Source organism: Stegastes partitus, unplaced genomic scaffold (assembly GCF_000690725.1).
Source record: "Stegastes partitus isolate 25-593 unplaced genomic scaffold, Stegastes_partitus-1.0.2 Scaffold259, whole genome shotgun sequence".
NCBI classification, from domain to species: domain Eukaryota; kingdom Metazoa; phylum Chordata; class Actinopteri; family Pomacentridae; genus Stegastes; species Stegastes partitus.
In genome coordinates this window covers 235,490-249,483 of record NW_007577990.1, presented here as the reverse complement: position 1 = coordinate 249,483, position 13,994 = coordinate 235,490, and the positions used below count along the sequence as shown (strand labels likewise).

Here is a 13,994-nt window from a genome sequence, read left to right as displayed (position 1 = left end):
TGTCCTCATTCACAGCAGCAGTAAAGTGTGCTTAAACTTTTCATGGGTTCAGTACAGAGGGATTAACTTTTCTAATAATTAGCTTAGATTAAAAAAAAAAAAACAACATATAGAATATAGCACACTCTTACCTTTTCAGATTTATTAAAGCTGCTAATAAACACACGGCATAAAATGATATGTTCTGCTTTAGCAGTTGAAAAAAACAAAAAACAGTTAACATTTCTCAAATGGCAAGCCAGTGAGTGACTCAGCTACTGTAATTGAGGTATAAAACCCATCCTGCCAGCATCCTGCGCCGCCACAGGCACATGGCACATCAACAGTTTACAGGAGGGATATCCGATACATTATCAGGTAAACACTTGTTGAGCCCCCCAGACTGTGAACAATGCCTCTAGGGCTCGCTTGGCTTAGCGAAAGCATCTCGTCTCGTACAACACACTTTGCCTCGAGCCACTACAACTTATCCCAGAGGAACTTAGGCTTGAACATCCACCCAAACACTCTCAGACTGAGATAAAGAGACACCAGTGGCTGCAAGTGGGCAAAAGCTTGATCAGACTGTTAATGCAGTTGGCTGTAGTCCCATTTACAGGCTGTCTAAGGAGACATGGGTGAACATGAGGATACCGCCACACCGAAAGAAACCATTTAAGTAAATGCTGAAAAGTGAGCATAAAAAAACAAGTTCCACAAACTGTTTTTAAATTCAAGGCGGTGTAAAAAGTAACTGAGTGTCAAGTGAAAAATGTGTTAATGCAATAAAAATGCTCTTCACCTTCATCTTCTCTGCACATTAAATGGCTTCTGTTACACTACCATTAGGAAGGCTTTCCGTGGGAGCATGCCTACATGTCACACCCCATATAAAGGCGTATCAAAAGTCAAATGTTTGCGAGGAACGAATCGCCAAGCAGAGCCTCAAAAAAACGCCCGAGCACCCACACACGCCTCCTCCAAAAAAGTATTGGATGTCCAAAGGAATCCAGTCACCCCCCCTTTGAAAGTACATATTTGACAGGGCAGAGTCAGGCAGAGTCTGCACTCCAGCTTTGCGTTCAGTTAGGCACAGACGCCCTAAGCGCCTCTCCCACTCTCCCCTTGGTTTTCATTTGGACGTTTTGTTGGTGCAGCAATAAGCAGCCATGGATGCCATCAAGAAGAAGATGCAGATGCTCAAGCTCGACAAGGAGAATGCCTTGGACAGAGCTGAGCAGGCCGAGTCAGACAAGAAAGCAGCTGAGGACAGAAGCAAACAGGTCGGCTGATTTTTTTAGTTTTTTTTTTTTCTTTTGTGGAAAACACCAAAGATCGATAGAAAAAAGCAGGAACACCAGCAGCGGTATAAAACTGCTGCAAGTTAAATGGATCGCCTCCTAAAGACGGATTAATTATTTTTTTACGGATAATCCCAATTAAGGATTAAAATAAGGGTAACCCATCGTGTGGGGTTTTTTTATTTGTTTTTTTACATATAAATATTGTAATGTATTTATTTGTTCAGGAGGATGATGTAAATCCTCATCTTAACTGTTTAGGCAATTGGATGTGAATATAGTCTAGAAAAATTTGCTAAAAATGTCAATGAAATAGCAACATTGGTTGAAAAATGACATGTTTATTTTATGTTCTGTTTAACTTTATAATTTCTTCACATGCATGTATAGTTAGAGGACGAAATGAGAGAGATGGAAAAGAAATTGCGTGTAACTGAAGACGAAAGAGATAAAGTGTTTGAGGAGTTCCAAACTGCTGAGGAAAAACTTCTGACTGCTGAGGAAGTTGCCACCAAGGTATCTGAACCTGAAGTGCATGATCTTCCCTAACTTTTTACTTCTTTCTCTCTTTCCCCCTGTCCTGTCCTGTCCTGTGTCCCTCTGTCTCTCTGTGTACGCGCTCTTGCGCCTCTGCGCGCTCACGCACCTCCGTCTCTCCGCTGATCACCTCTGAAACTGTGCTGCACTGAAAAAAACTCAAGCTTGAGGACGATTTGGTAGCTCTGCAGAAGAAGCTGAAGGGAACTGAGGATGAGTTGGACAAGTACTCTGAGGCTCTTAAAGATGCCCAGGAGAAACTTGAGCTGGCTGAGAAGAAAGCCACTGATGTAAGTAAGGAAGGGATTCACAATGGCACGATTCCTGCACAAACACGCTTCTTCACATCTTCATTCTCTCATCTCCTGAGGAGAAACGACAGTTCAACACCGCAGAGAATGAACTCAATGCAGATCAGATTTGCTGTCCCTTAAATTGTTCTCTTTTTATGTGGATGGGTAGATTTGGCACCACTGCCCATCCTGAAAAAGATCCAAAATGACTTTTTTTTGATCATCCAGTCTTTGTTGAACTGTTGCTTCAAGGATCACATGCACATTCACTTACAAGTCAGCCCAAAGAAAGTCAAATTTTCTATTTAACTGAAGTATACATTACTTGTTTTAAACTCAACCCCTCCTCTCCTGAAGCCTCTAGATTCTGGAGCAATAATAATTAAAAGGTATAGCGTGGATTTCTTGTCCTTTAGACCCAGATATGTCCTGTCTTATAGCTCTTTTTCACAGTGATAAGGGAAGCAGCCCTAATGTGCAGTCTTCCCAAGAGCTCAGAGAGCAAGCGCCTGGATAAATATAGCCCACTGCTTTATATGGTCAAGATAGAGCTCACATCTGCAGGCAGCGCTCTCTGCTTACCACAGGGAAAAACACTGTTTCCCATCAAAACGTCCCAGGGCAATTATCCCAGGATAATAAAAGAAACAAAACACAGCTTATTTACAGATAATTAAATAAATAATTTATTTTGATTATGATACTTGCTCTAGTGTTTTCTTCTATTTTGGATAAATAGACTTACATGACAAACTATGCCAAGAATTTAGATTTGGCATTTAAAGGTCGTGACCCGGAGAAGACAAAATACACTTTGTGTCCTCATAAACACCACAAGAGTCCCGTTAATGACAGAATCAGGGTGGCAGCCAAGTTCACGCGCAGCAGACAAGAGTCAAACCAGAGGAATCAGGTTGCAGTAAGCGGCCCTCCGACAGGGGGAAAAACTGTTGTAATAATCCTTTAATTGGATCACAAAGAGGGACTCAGGCCAAAGAGCGTCAGAGTCTAGTGATTTACCCTATCACACTTGTGCTTTGTTTCCTATAAATAGCTGTAGTCTTTCTTATTTTAATATTCCTACAGTGAAGTTGGAGCAGGACTGGAAAAATCAAACGAGTTTAACTACTACTTAGTGTTTTTATAGCCTTGTTTTTACCCCACTTTTTTTTTATTTTTGGACTGTGTTGTTCTGTGATATTTGCAAAGTTTCAAACGCAGTCTGTAATTACAGTATTCAGTGCATTCAATGGGTATCCTGTAGTCTTAAAATATTTTCACTGCCACGTATGTAAAGCTCACAATCGACCCGAAGAGGGCGCTGCAGCTCCATCCATCCAGCATCATGAGCAGCATCAGACTGGGTGTGTTCTTATCATTAATCACTCATTGTTACTTTGAATCAATTCAATTCCAACACATTTTTATTAATTTATTTGCAGATGATTTGCACATTGCAAATCCTTGCACAACCCTGCAGAACACCTTATTTTTTTCAGAGCCAGTTTTGAAATAAGCGCTACTTCCTGGATAAACGCAGACATTGCACAGTGCGTCTCCAGAAACCGTGCGCACTGTGCTGCCTCGTCTTTACGCAGCCTTCAGCACCATCACGGACGTCATCTCGTTTCTTGTCAATTTCTCGGAAACTGTGCTCATAGTGTAGCTCCTGTGTGTGTGGTGGTGGTTTGTTTGTTTTTTTAAAAAAATAAATATAGCAGCAGAGTAAATAATGGCCGGAGCTACGTCGTTGGATGCAGTCAAACGAAAAATCAAATCCTTGCAAGATCAGGCAGACGGTGCTGAAGAAAAAGCCGAGAGATTACAGAAGGAGTTGCTTGAGCAGAGGAAAGCCAGGGAACAAGTAAGCATGTTTACGGTCCCTGCGTGTTGGAGACACATTGCGCTCTTGTAGGCTTTTCCTGTGGAGGTTATGTTAACTCATGTAGTTAGGGGTGATAACGCGGTGGAAGTAGCGGCATTTCTCTTGACGCAGCCTGAAGCTGAGCCCGTTTCCCTCCATGTGCTGCCACCATAAGTCTCAGATGAGGGTCTGATAGTCTCCATGCTCCTGCTAAGAGCTTGTAATTGGCAACGTTAGGCCGCTGGTGCCTTCACAGTTGAGCCTGTGTGGTTCATTGTGTCATGGCTCCACTCCACAGTTTGTTTTCTTTGCATCTTATCAGATGCACTTGTCAACCTGCTTCTCTTCTGCCTCCATTGATTCCACCGTGCAGCCGCTGCAAGCACACAGGGCCAAACAATTTGAATAAATTGTTTTTTTCTACAACCAGGAAGTTACAACTAAACTGTGGCAACATTTAAGGTGCCAGTGCGCACAGTGAGCTCATGCTCTTTGACTTGTCCTTATAAGGAGAATTGGTTTTCACAGCTTCAAAGCGGCAGTTAATGTGGCCAGGAGAGAAATCTTTTTTTTTTTGCACAGGCTAGTGTTTGCAGTGTATGATGTTGAGCCACAACAAAAGGATCTGAGCCACTTGCCTAAAAGGGCCTTTTGTTTGTCAGACAAACCTCTAGTAGGTGTATCCTCTTTTCACTGTGCATTTTCAGGACAGTCAAGTCTCATACCTGCTGAGCAGTCATCAGAAAGCAGAAGTGGAATCAGGTTTGAATAGAAATCGGCCTGCCCCTTTTTTCATTTCACATTATTATGCAGCCGTTTTTTATCTCCAAACGTGCGCCAGTTAAATTACATTTACATGTCTCACAGAGTTGTAAACTTCCCAGGGAGCCTTCTCTGTGGTTGCATGTGATTAGTCGTTTTCGCTATTCAGTAATTCTGTCAGGCCCTTTGACTCAGGCCTTGTTAATGTTCTCTCAGGGGCCCAGTAATGAGGCACAGTATTCAACCTTCTGTCAGTCTGGGATATTATCATTATCATTATACATAGTCAGTGAGAAGTCTGCTGGGAGGGCTTTTCCCAACAGGTGCCACATAGAAACACTTTATAATAAGCATGATTGCGCTCTCCCACCGGACGTTAAACAATATCTGAGCTAAGACACCCTAATCAAAACATTGATATATTCTTCTTTCTCTGGGCTGACTTACAATCTGTGTGTAGTTGTGTGTTTCCAGGTCGTGCGTTAAAAACGGTGATCTCCAGATTTTCCTGACGTGCTGTTCTTCCTCTCTTAGGCTGAGGGAGATGTCGCTTCCCTGAACAGACGTATCCAGCTGGTTGAGGAGGAGTTGGATCGTGCTCAGGAGCGTCTTGCCACGGCTCTGCAAAAGCTGGAGGAGGCTGAGAAGGCTGCTGATGAGAGCGAGAGGTGGGTCAAACCTCTGGTCTTTGTCGTTTGACCCTCATTCTCTTCCTGAAGAGACCAGGTGGCAGAGGATAAATAAGCCATGCGACTACATTCCACCCCTTTGTGTGGGGTACAAGTAGCATCTCTGCCTCTTTCCTATCATTAGCCATTCGCTGTAAGACTAAATTAAAGATTTACCAGCCATTGTTACTGTTCACCGGACATATGTGTCCTCAGGGAGTCTGTCAGATCTCCACTCGTGATTCCTAACATCTCCTGACTTGTTTGTTCCGTCACACAGAGGCATGAAGGTCATTGAGAACAGGGCCATGAAGGACGAGGAGAAGATGGAGCTGCAGGAGATCCAGCTGAAAGAGGCCAAACACATCGCTGAGGAGGCTGACCGCAAATATGAGGAGGCGAGTTCTTCAGCAGCTGGCGGCCGCCACACAACTATTTGGCAGCAGCAACCGTGCAGATTTATTTACTGCAGACAGGGCTTCTGTCACAGACTCTGTCGCACTTAGAGATTTCTAAATTGTAGTTATTCATTTAACAACATAATAATCTGGTATTTTATGGAACTTCAGTATGTCCACAGTACAGCGTTTTTACCCTTATTGGTGTAATTGTAGCAATGCTTTTGAATTATTAGTCCAACATCTGCCTTTACATAGTTTCTGTAGCCTATGAACATTTGTTTAAAGCAAAAATAAGCCTTTGTTAATGTATTTGTTACCAATAAATATATACAAGGAGGTATATAGACACTTGACTATATAGGTCAATGTTTTTGTAAATAACATCGTAGGCTAGAAGTTAGAATTGCCGGCACATTCGAGTTGTCTTAGATGAAAAGCTCAGACATAATCTTAACTGTGTCACACTCGTAAAGTGTTTGTTTAGGAGTAACACTTTGTTGCGCTGCACCTAAAGGTCGCCCGTAAGCTGGTCATCATTGAGGGTGATCTCGAGCGTACAGAGGAGCGCGCTGAGCTGTCAGAAGGGTGAGAAGTTTAACTTGTACGCATTTACACTTGCACGTGCAAACATTCTAAAAGCTTTGAGCGATTAATACACATTTCAAGTATAGGACATGTTTCCATTTGAACTGCGCCCTGTGTTCTCACCGTATGTGCTGATTATTTGCATGCTCATCGTGGTTTGAATGGTTCTGGCTCGCACACGTGCGCCACACCCACTAACAGGCGCGTTCGAAGAGCGGAGGATGAGCTAAGGGTTTTGGAGCAAAGCATGAAATCACTAAAATCCACAGTAACACAGGTACTACAAACAGAAACTAACACACACTTTTTATCTTTGAATGGCTCTTCTCACTGCCTCTGCTTCGCTTGCCGTGCTTGTTCTTTTCCTTCTTTTACGCTTCTTTATTCTGGTCACACGAGACTGTTTCGGGCCTAACATGGCAGGGGCTGTGCAGGAATAATACCTTACATTTAAGAGAAGCGAATGCTGGAATGTCATTACCTAAATTATTGATCTCACTCTAACACATTCCTCTTTGAATTGAGCTATTCTCACATTCCTGCTCTGTTAAGGCACTTTTAAGGCACTTTGGGTTCCTTCCGTGTTTATTCCCTGTAGTTCTTATTTGTTTTGTTTCCTCTCCCCCCCTTCTTTCTGCTTTTCCCTCGACCTGTTTTGTGTTTTCCACCTCTGGTTCTGTCCTTCCTTGTTTTCCCTCCTTTTCCTCCAACTCCCTCTTTCTTGTCCTTGGCGACTTCATCCCCTTGTCTAAAACACCAGCAAATGCTCTGAGCTTGAGGAAGAGTTGAAAACTGTGACCAACAACCTGAAGTCACTGGAGGCCCAGGCTGAGAAGGTAAGTGCGACCCTCTGGGCGAGTGCATGCTGTCAAACCCCTCAGCAGACTTGATGGATGGAGAACAAGGGAGCCTGGGGAGTCACATCTGTTCACTTCAGTTTTATTTCATGCTGTAAATGCTGTAAAACATGTGTGACATCAGTTTTAATACACATTGACTTCCAGCGTTTGACTCTGTGCCCGTAGTTTTGACTCCTTGTTGTTGTTTTTGGCCCACAGTACTCACAGAAGGAGGACAAGTATGAGGAGGAGATCAAGGTCCTCACTGATAAGCTGAAGGAGGTAAATTTTCACAAGGCCTTATCTGGGGTCGCACCCTGAATCTGGGATAATTTATACAAGTCGCCAGTTTTGTATCACACTGTGACTGTTGGACTGACATAAATGTGTCTCTGGAATGCAGGCTGAGACTCGTGCTGAGTTCGCTGAGAGATCAGTAGCCAAGCTTGAGAAGACCATTGATGACTTGGAAGGTATGTTTTTTTCACCACTGAACCCAGAATGTAACTCTGGTCATTTTGAAATGTTTATTGTGTCAGTGATGCTATGTGGGTAAGTGCTTTTATAAAATCTCTTGAGCACATTCTTGGCTTTCCTCCTGAACTATATTCTGCTTAATTTTTTTACCACGGCTCTTTTTTCAGACAGCACCGCTCATCTGTTTTGATGACTCTTAACCGCTCTCTATTTAATCTAGTTGGTTTGTTTTTGAGTTCCGAGGTAGGAGAGACTATCCGGCTTAGGTGATTACTGAGTTTTCAAGGAGCCATAGTGAGAGATAAACGCTGAGAGCCATATGGCAGTGAAATACGGCCCGTTTCTTGATGCTGCTGAGGAATTTACCCTTACCTTTGTTGCATTTCCATTCTATCATTTTCTGGTATAACTCTTGTTTTCCTCTTTTCCCTTTGTTTTCAACTCTTCTGTCGTCTCTCTCTCTGTCTCTGTCTTCCTCCCCTGCCTTGCCTATGGTTCCGGATGCTTCACCTTTCACCTCCTTGTCACGTGCTCCTCCACCTTTGCTCTCTTTCACTTCACCTACCGCTCCCCCACTCACTTCACCCCTGGCCCACCAATAGATGAGTTGTATGCCCAGAAACTGAAGTACAAGGCCATCAGCGAGGAGCTGGACCACGCCCTCAACGACATGACTTCCATGTAATTTTCAACTTGCCGTACCTGCTTGTTCCGCCAGCAGCCTCCTCTTCCCTGCACACCAGCTGCCTCGCCTCCTTTTCGTCCCCCATACATACTTTTACACACTACAACTATTACATTCATCTCTTTAATCTCTACATGCACTTCACATACTTGCGCAGCTATGTTTTTATATAGTCTCCAAGCCGAATGTTTTAAAACAGACATTGTGGTACTCCGTGTCTGTGTAATTGTAGCCCACTTGCAATAATTACAACTCACTCTAAGTGCCATCCACTCATACATCTCCATTAGTGTGGCTATGTGATGATACTGTATGCCATTTGTATCGGTATCATTGGTGTCAAAGCTGTAAACAGGACTGAAGTTGTGGTTTCTGTTCACATTTTTAGCTGACTTAATTAGGCGTTGCATTACTTTTTATGTGAAAAGTAATCAATGTTCATTTTGTGAGATTATCCTCCCGAGATGTTTTGACATCCTGAGCATGCGGGTTGTCTGTTGAAATGTCAAAGTCTGTATTCAGGAAAGCATTTCAATGAATCTGTTTCACTTGCTGTAACTCAAGGTTATGTCCAGTGTTTCCCTTTTCCTCTTCTACTAATATGGTCTACTTCTGCCCAGAAGAAAGGCCCCATGTGTGTTTGTGAGATCCCCCTTTGATGTGTCGTCATACCGGCTGAAGGTTAGCTGTCATAATTTAGCATCACTGGGGCCGAGCTCCCGGTTTTGTTAAATTAAGTGTCTGGTGGTTCTGTTGGAGATTAAAGCGGAGCACCGCGTCTGTGTGTCCGTCCAGCGCCGCGCTTTGTGTTAGCGGGAAGGTCTTGATGTAATCAGAGGAGTTGCTCCGACCTCCAATTTGTGTTTGCGAGTGTGTTCGACGCACACAATGCATTTCCATTGTGCATTGTGGATTTTGTAGTGCCGTGCCGTGACTCCTGTGGTTCTGGTGTATTGTGGTGCGCATCTCAGATTTCCGCAGGTCCCACGCCGACCCCTCTGGTTCACTGTACTTCTTCTCTTCCACACAGATAAATTGTTTACACCTCATCAAAGACGCCTCCTGCCGGCTGAGCAGCATCTGTCTGCTCTCTCCAGCCTTCTCTCCATTTCCCCTTCCCTCTCTGTCTTGGCTTTCCTTTCCTCCTCATGTTTTCATCCTCATGTCATCGTTAATTGCATCCCATCACTTGTACAGAATCCTAGAATCATTCTGCGTTGTGTAAAAAATAAACGTCCTTCCTTCTATGTAAGCTGTATCTCTTTACTCTGTCCTTTTTTTTCATTTCTTTTTCATTTCTATTTATTTTCAAGTGGCTCTAATAAAACCAGGAAGCCTTCATTTTAAGTTATCTTACTGATTTTGTTTCTGCATCTCATCAAACCATTAGCTCCCACTAACTCATTCTTTTTGATGTTCTTTTTTTTTTTTTTAATTTCTTCAAATATTGTTCTGTGAAGCTGAGATATTAGAAATATCACAGTAGTGCTTTAAGCACAGGAACCTAGAGCAACTTAGGGTGCTTGACTGAAAGCTGAGCCGAGCTTTTTTTTTCTCTTAACATTTGAGACTGAGTGATGCGAGCACCTTTCAACATGTAGTATTGTGACAGGAGTAGCTCATAGGAAGGATGTGAGAACAGGTGGGAATTAGTGCTGATTGTGATCAGGAAGATTGTGGTGAAGTGGAGTGATGGGTGGAATACAGAACAGTATGTAAGTGTTGTTGAGCCTCATCTGGTGCTGGAAAAACTGGAGGATATCAGTGATTATGACAAACGGGCTTTGTATGATACACAGTATCCTGTCATATATTGAAATAAATATACAGTGACACATTCTGAGTCTGTTTTATTACAGTCATTGCAATAAATTCAGACACAGAAATACAAAGAGAAGTAAGCACTTTCTGGTGTGTGTGTGTGTGTGATTTGAGATTTCAGAACTGTGGTTGAGCCGCATCTTTAACATCTTTACCAATCTCAGACTGCTGATTGGCCGACGCTCATCAGTGACACTTAAGCATATGCTGAGATATTTTAGAGGTTCTTACGACTGTACAGACAGAAACAGCTGTGATAGAATCCATTATTTTTTCTATTTGCTCATTATCCAGTTTAAAGTTTTTCGTTAACTATCAAGTGTTAATGCCGTGGTTCCTTTTTCTGGATTTAATCAACTCACCCTCTGTCCTCTGTGTTTACTCCACACACTGTCCTGGCTTACTTTACACATTGCAGCAACTGCCAAAAACTTAAAAAACAGGAACATTAAAACACTTTTTTTTTGATCATGTGATTTAAAAGCCACTCAGATATTTTCAGTGTGTGTTACGAAGATTTAAAGTGTCTTCGGTGACCTATTCTAGAGAAGGTAGGTGTCAAAAGGCATTGCAACTCTTTCTTTTTCTAATTTCCTCTGATTTCCTGTCCTCTCTCTGTTTTTCATCTTGCTTTCTGACTGCAAAGATCACCTCTACCGGCAACTCGAGAAAAACCGCCTTCTCAATAATGAACTACGTGTGGCCTTGAATGAGGACTAACTTGTGTGAATGTTTTATCTGTTTGTTACGGTTTTTGTTTTTAACATACGTGAGACAATCTGATCCGGTGTAAGATCCAAAGCTCCTCCGTTTGCGTTGTCCGTGTACGATGCCTGCACTGCCTGAAACTTGTGTTGCTGTTGGTGTATTTAAAACTGTGAAAATCAGGGATTAACTTAAACATTTAATTTTGTAGCCTCAGTTTCGCATCATAACATCGATACTATAACGTCACTCGTTTTTTCTGTAGGTTGTTGTTCTGTTTATTTATATCTGTGAGAATTTTGTTGTATTTGCATGGTTGCTTGCATATCATAATATGAGCTTGTTCATTCAGTGTGTTATGTTTCGTGTCAGTGCTGTGTAGGTCCAGTTAAAAAGCACTCAAATGTAACAACTGACCTGAATGATGTAGCCGGCTTGATTATTAATGCAAGCTAACCACCTGACTCGCGTGTGCTGGCTTGTGTGAGATTAAAATGTCTTCATTTGATGTCCTAACAGAGAAACTGTCACACGCTAAAGAAGAGAACCTCGATATGCACCAGATGCTGGACCAGACTCTAATGGAACTGAATAATTTGTGAACGCACAGTCTGACCCCACGCACACTGTGGTTTTGGCTTTTTGTACTTGCACCTTGCTTACCGTAAACCCCCTCTTCTCGTACCTTGCCAATGGTGGAGAACAAACAGCCAGATGCTATTCTTATTGCACCGTCCTGCCTTCAGCGGAACTCAACCAAGGAGCAAAGCTACAGGGAAGCAAAGCTTAACCATTCCCTTTGATGAAGCCTAAACTGAGAAACACAATTATTTGTGCAAGCCAGTTTTTATGTCTGCCTTTTGCAATCCTTGAGATAGATTTTTTTTTTTTGTTAGTTTTTTTTTGCATTTTGTTTCTGACAAGTCATCTGGTGAAATGACATGTGCCACTGGTTACAAAAATAGTTTTCTACATCTGTGTTGAAGCTGATCCGGTACTTTCCATTCTACCTGATTATGCACATACCAAAGGACAAAGTGAAGAAATTTTGCACTTAGAAAAACCTCATTATTATGCATATTACAAACTATGTCTAAAAATATACGTTAGCCTGCCACCTCCCTCAAAATAATAATAATAAAAAACCTCACAAGTCTAATTATACATTGGCTATGCCTGTCAGTGTGTATACTGGTGCTACTGTATTGTTAAGCAATGACAAAAGATGCTAACTCCTTACAGTATATTCTGTCTAATTTTGTTAAAAATTCGCGGTCCAACATTTTTTCATCTTGTCTGTGGAGTATGTTTTCAGTCAACTGGTTGTGCATTGTTTTAATGTAGATGTTTCGAGTGTTTATCATATCTGAAATGTACAAATTCTGAATATAAATAAAAGCACGTTTTGAAAGTTTTCTAACTTTGTTTGTGGTGCTTTAATAGCCTTTTTGTTCACCACAAAGGTGACCTAAGTGAAAGGTATTCATAGGTTTGGGGAAGAGGAAATAAAGCATGATGCAGTGCAAAGGAAAAGAACATTTATAGATTGTAGCTTTCTCACAGATCTGCAGAAGGTGTTAAATGTTCAGAACAAGTAGAGACCTGTTCATTTTGAAGTTTTATTGCATTACTTTTGGCTCAGTTGTCCCTGACCTTCAGATTGAGTCTGAGCTGAGGAAAAACATTGTCATGTGTTTCTTTGGTTCACTGCAGCTCGCTCAGGACTGCTGGAGAACATCACTGTGGTTTGATCACAGCTAAACAATGTGGCACCAGTGGAAATTAATCATTTTAATATCGAAAGATTGATCATATAGGACTTTATGGTAAACTATGACTCTGCCGTGACTTATACATTTTGCAGACTGTCTTACTTCACTCAGTAGCTGCAATGAAAGTTAAACAATGCAGTATTATTTAGTCATGGAGGCATTTAATTTGACCAAAGAAATGTCTTCATGTGCTGTCAGAAGTTAAATAGTTGGCATGACCTCAAACAGAAATCTGTTGCACAAGTGTGCAGATAAGCGTGTGTGTGTGTTTTACAGAGGGGAAAACAAGAAGGAGTGGGGGTTATTCTGACTGGAACTGCACAAAAATTCAGAGTTTTTATGATTTGGTTGACATCCTGAGAAGTAGTAGGAGAAATGCCCCCCAAAAGTGTCTGGGTGTGTATGTGTGTCTTTTTTTGCTTTTAAACAAATGTGTTTAAAATTGTTGTTTAAAATCAATCACTCCATCCTATTTAAGGCCCTAAGTGTAAAATATACACATACAACTTTACCAGCACTGTTTAATACCTGTCAAGCCCATGATAAGTAACAAGCTGTAACATTGGGTTGACATCTGGGTAACTGCCTTGATGCCCCACAACCCCGCTTTCAATGTGAATCGATCAGTGTAATTTGATTAATTACAAATTTGTTCGGGAATTTTAAGAACCAAAGTGCAATATCAACCAAAGTGGGTCCAGTCTCTCAGCTCTTGTAGATTTGGTCTGTTTTAAAATCTAGTTTTCTGTCTTTCGTTTGTTATTTTCATTTTGCTTACATGGTGCATTTTCTTAATTGCAGTTTATCAAGGTGTCTCAAACTATATGACACAGAATTGAGTTTTAAATTAATTGTATTTAATTGGAGAAATGATGGTTTGTCTTTATGCAAATTAACAAAGATAGATAGATAGATAGATAGATAGATAGATAGATAGATAGATAGATAGATTCAACTTTATTTCTTAGCTTCCCTGTATAGTGAGCAAAACTAGTAATATAGAATGTAATATTTAATTAAATGCTAGTCATTCTTTTTATTATTATTTTTAACATAGTGGAATAAGTGTTGTTTTAGCTAAAGCAAGTCAGATTATGTTATATTGTTCAGTTTCTGTTTTTGTGGTTTAATTGTAAGTTGTTTGCGACTAGGTTTACACATAGCACACATATGGTTTATGATTAATGTGGGTAGAAATTACTATTTTAACCCAACCACAGCTGCAACGCTTCTTGCTGAACTTTCCTCCTGCTCGATGTTTTCCGAATCGTGATTTGATTAATCGGGTCTAGTTCGAGGACGCAA

The 13,994-nt window shown here is 41.4% G+C and overlaps 1 protein-coding gene across 10 annotated transcripts; it reads left to right on the top strand.

The window, feature by feature from the left end:
- The first annotated feature begins 1,020 nt into the window (after nt 1-1,020).
- On the top strand, nt 1,021-12,324 carry tpm1 (tropomyosin 1 (alpha)). Of its 10 annotated transcripts, none has more exons than XM_008282130.1 (10): nt 1,024-1,262; nt 1,671-1,796; nt 5,271-5,404; nt 5,685-5,802; nt 6,320-6,390; nt 7,151-7,226; nt 7,449-7,511; nt 7,633-7,702; nt 8,309-8,387; nt 9,422-10,229. In XM_008282130.1, the coding sequence occupies exons 1-10, from the start codon at nt 1,149-1,151 to the stop codon at nt 9,423-9,425; spliced, it is 855 nt and encodes a 284-aa protein (XP_008280352.1). In that variant the 5' UTR covers nt 1,024-1,148; the 3' UTR covers nt 9,426-10,229. The 10 variants fall into 10 exon arrangements, with proteins under 10 accessions (XP_008280357.1, XP_008280356.1, XP_008280352.1 ...); XM_008282129.1 differs by lacking the exon at nt 1,671-1,796 and adding an exon at nt 1,982-2,107 and having other exon boundaries at nt 1,026-1,262; XM_008282134.1 differs by lacking the exons at nt 8,309-8,387; nt 9,422-10,229 and adding an exon at nt 11,437-12,324 and having other exon boundaries at nt 1,023-1,262.
- Nucleotides 12,325-13,994: the final 1,670 nt, after the last annotated feature.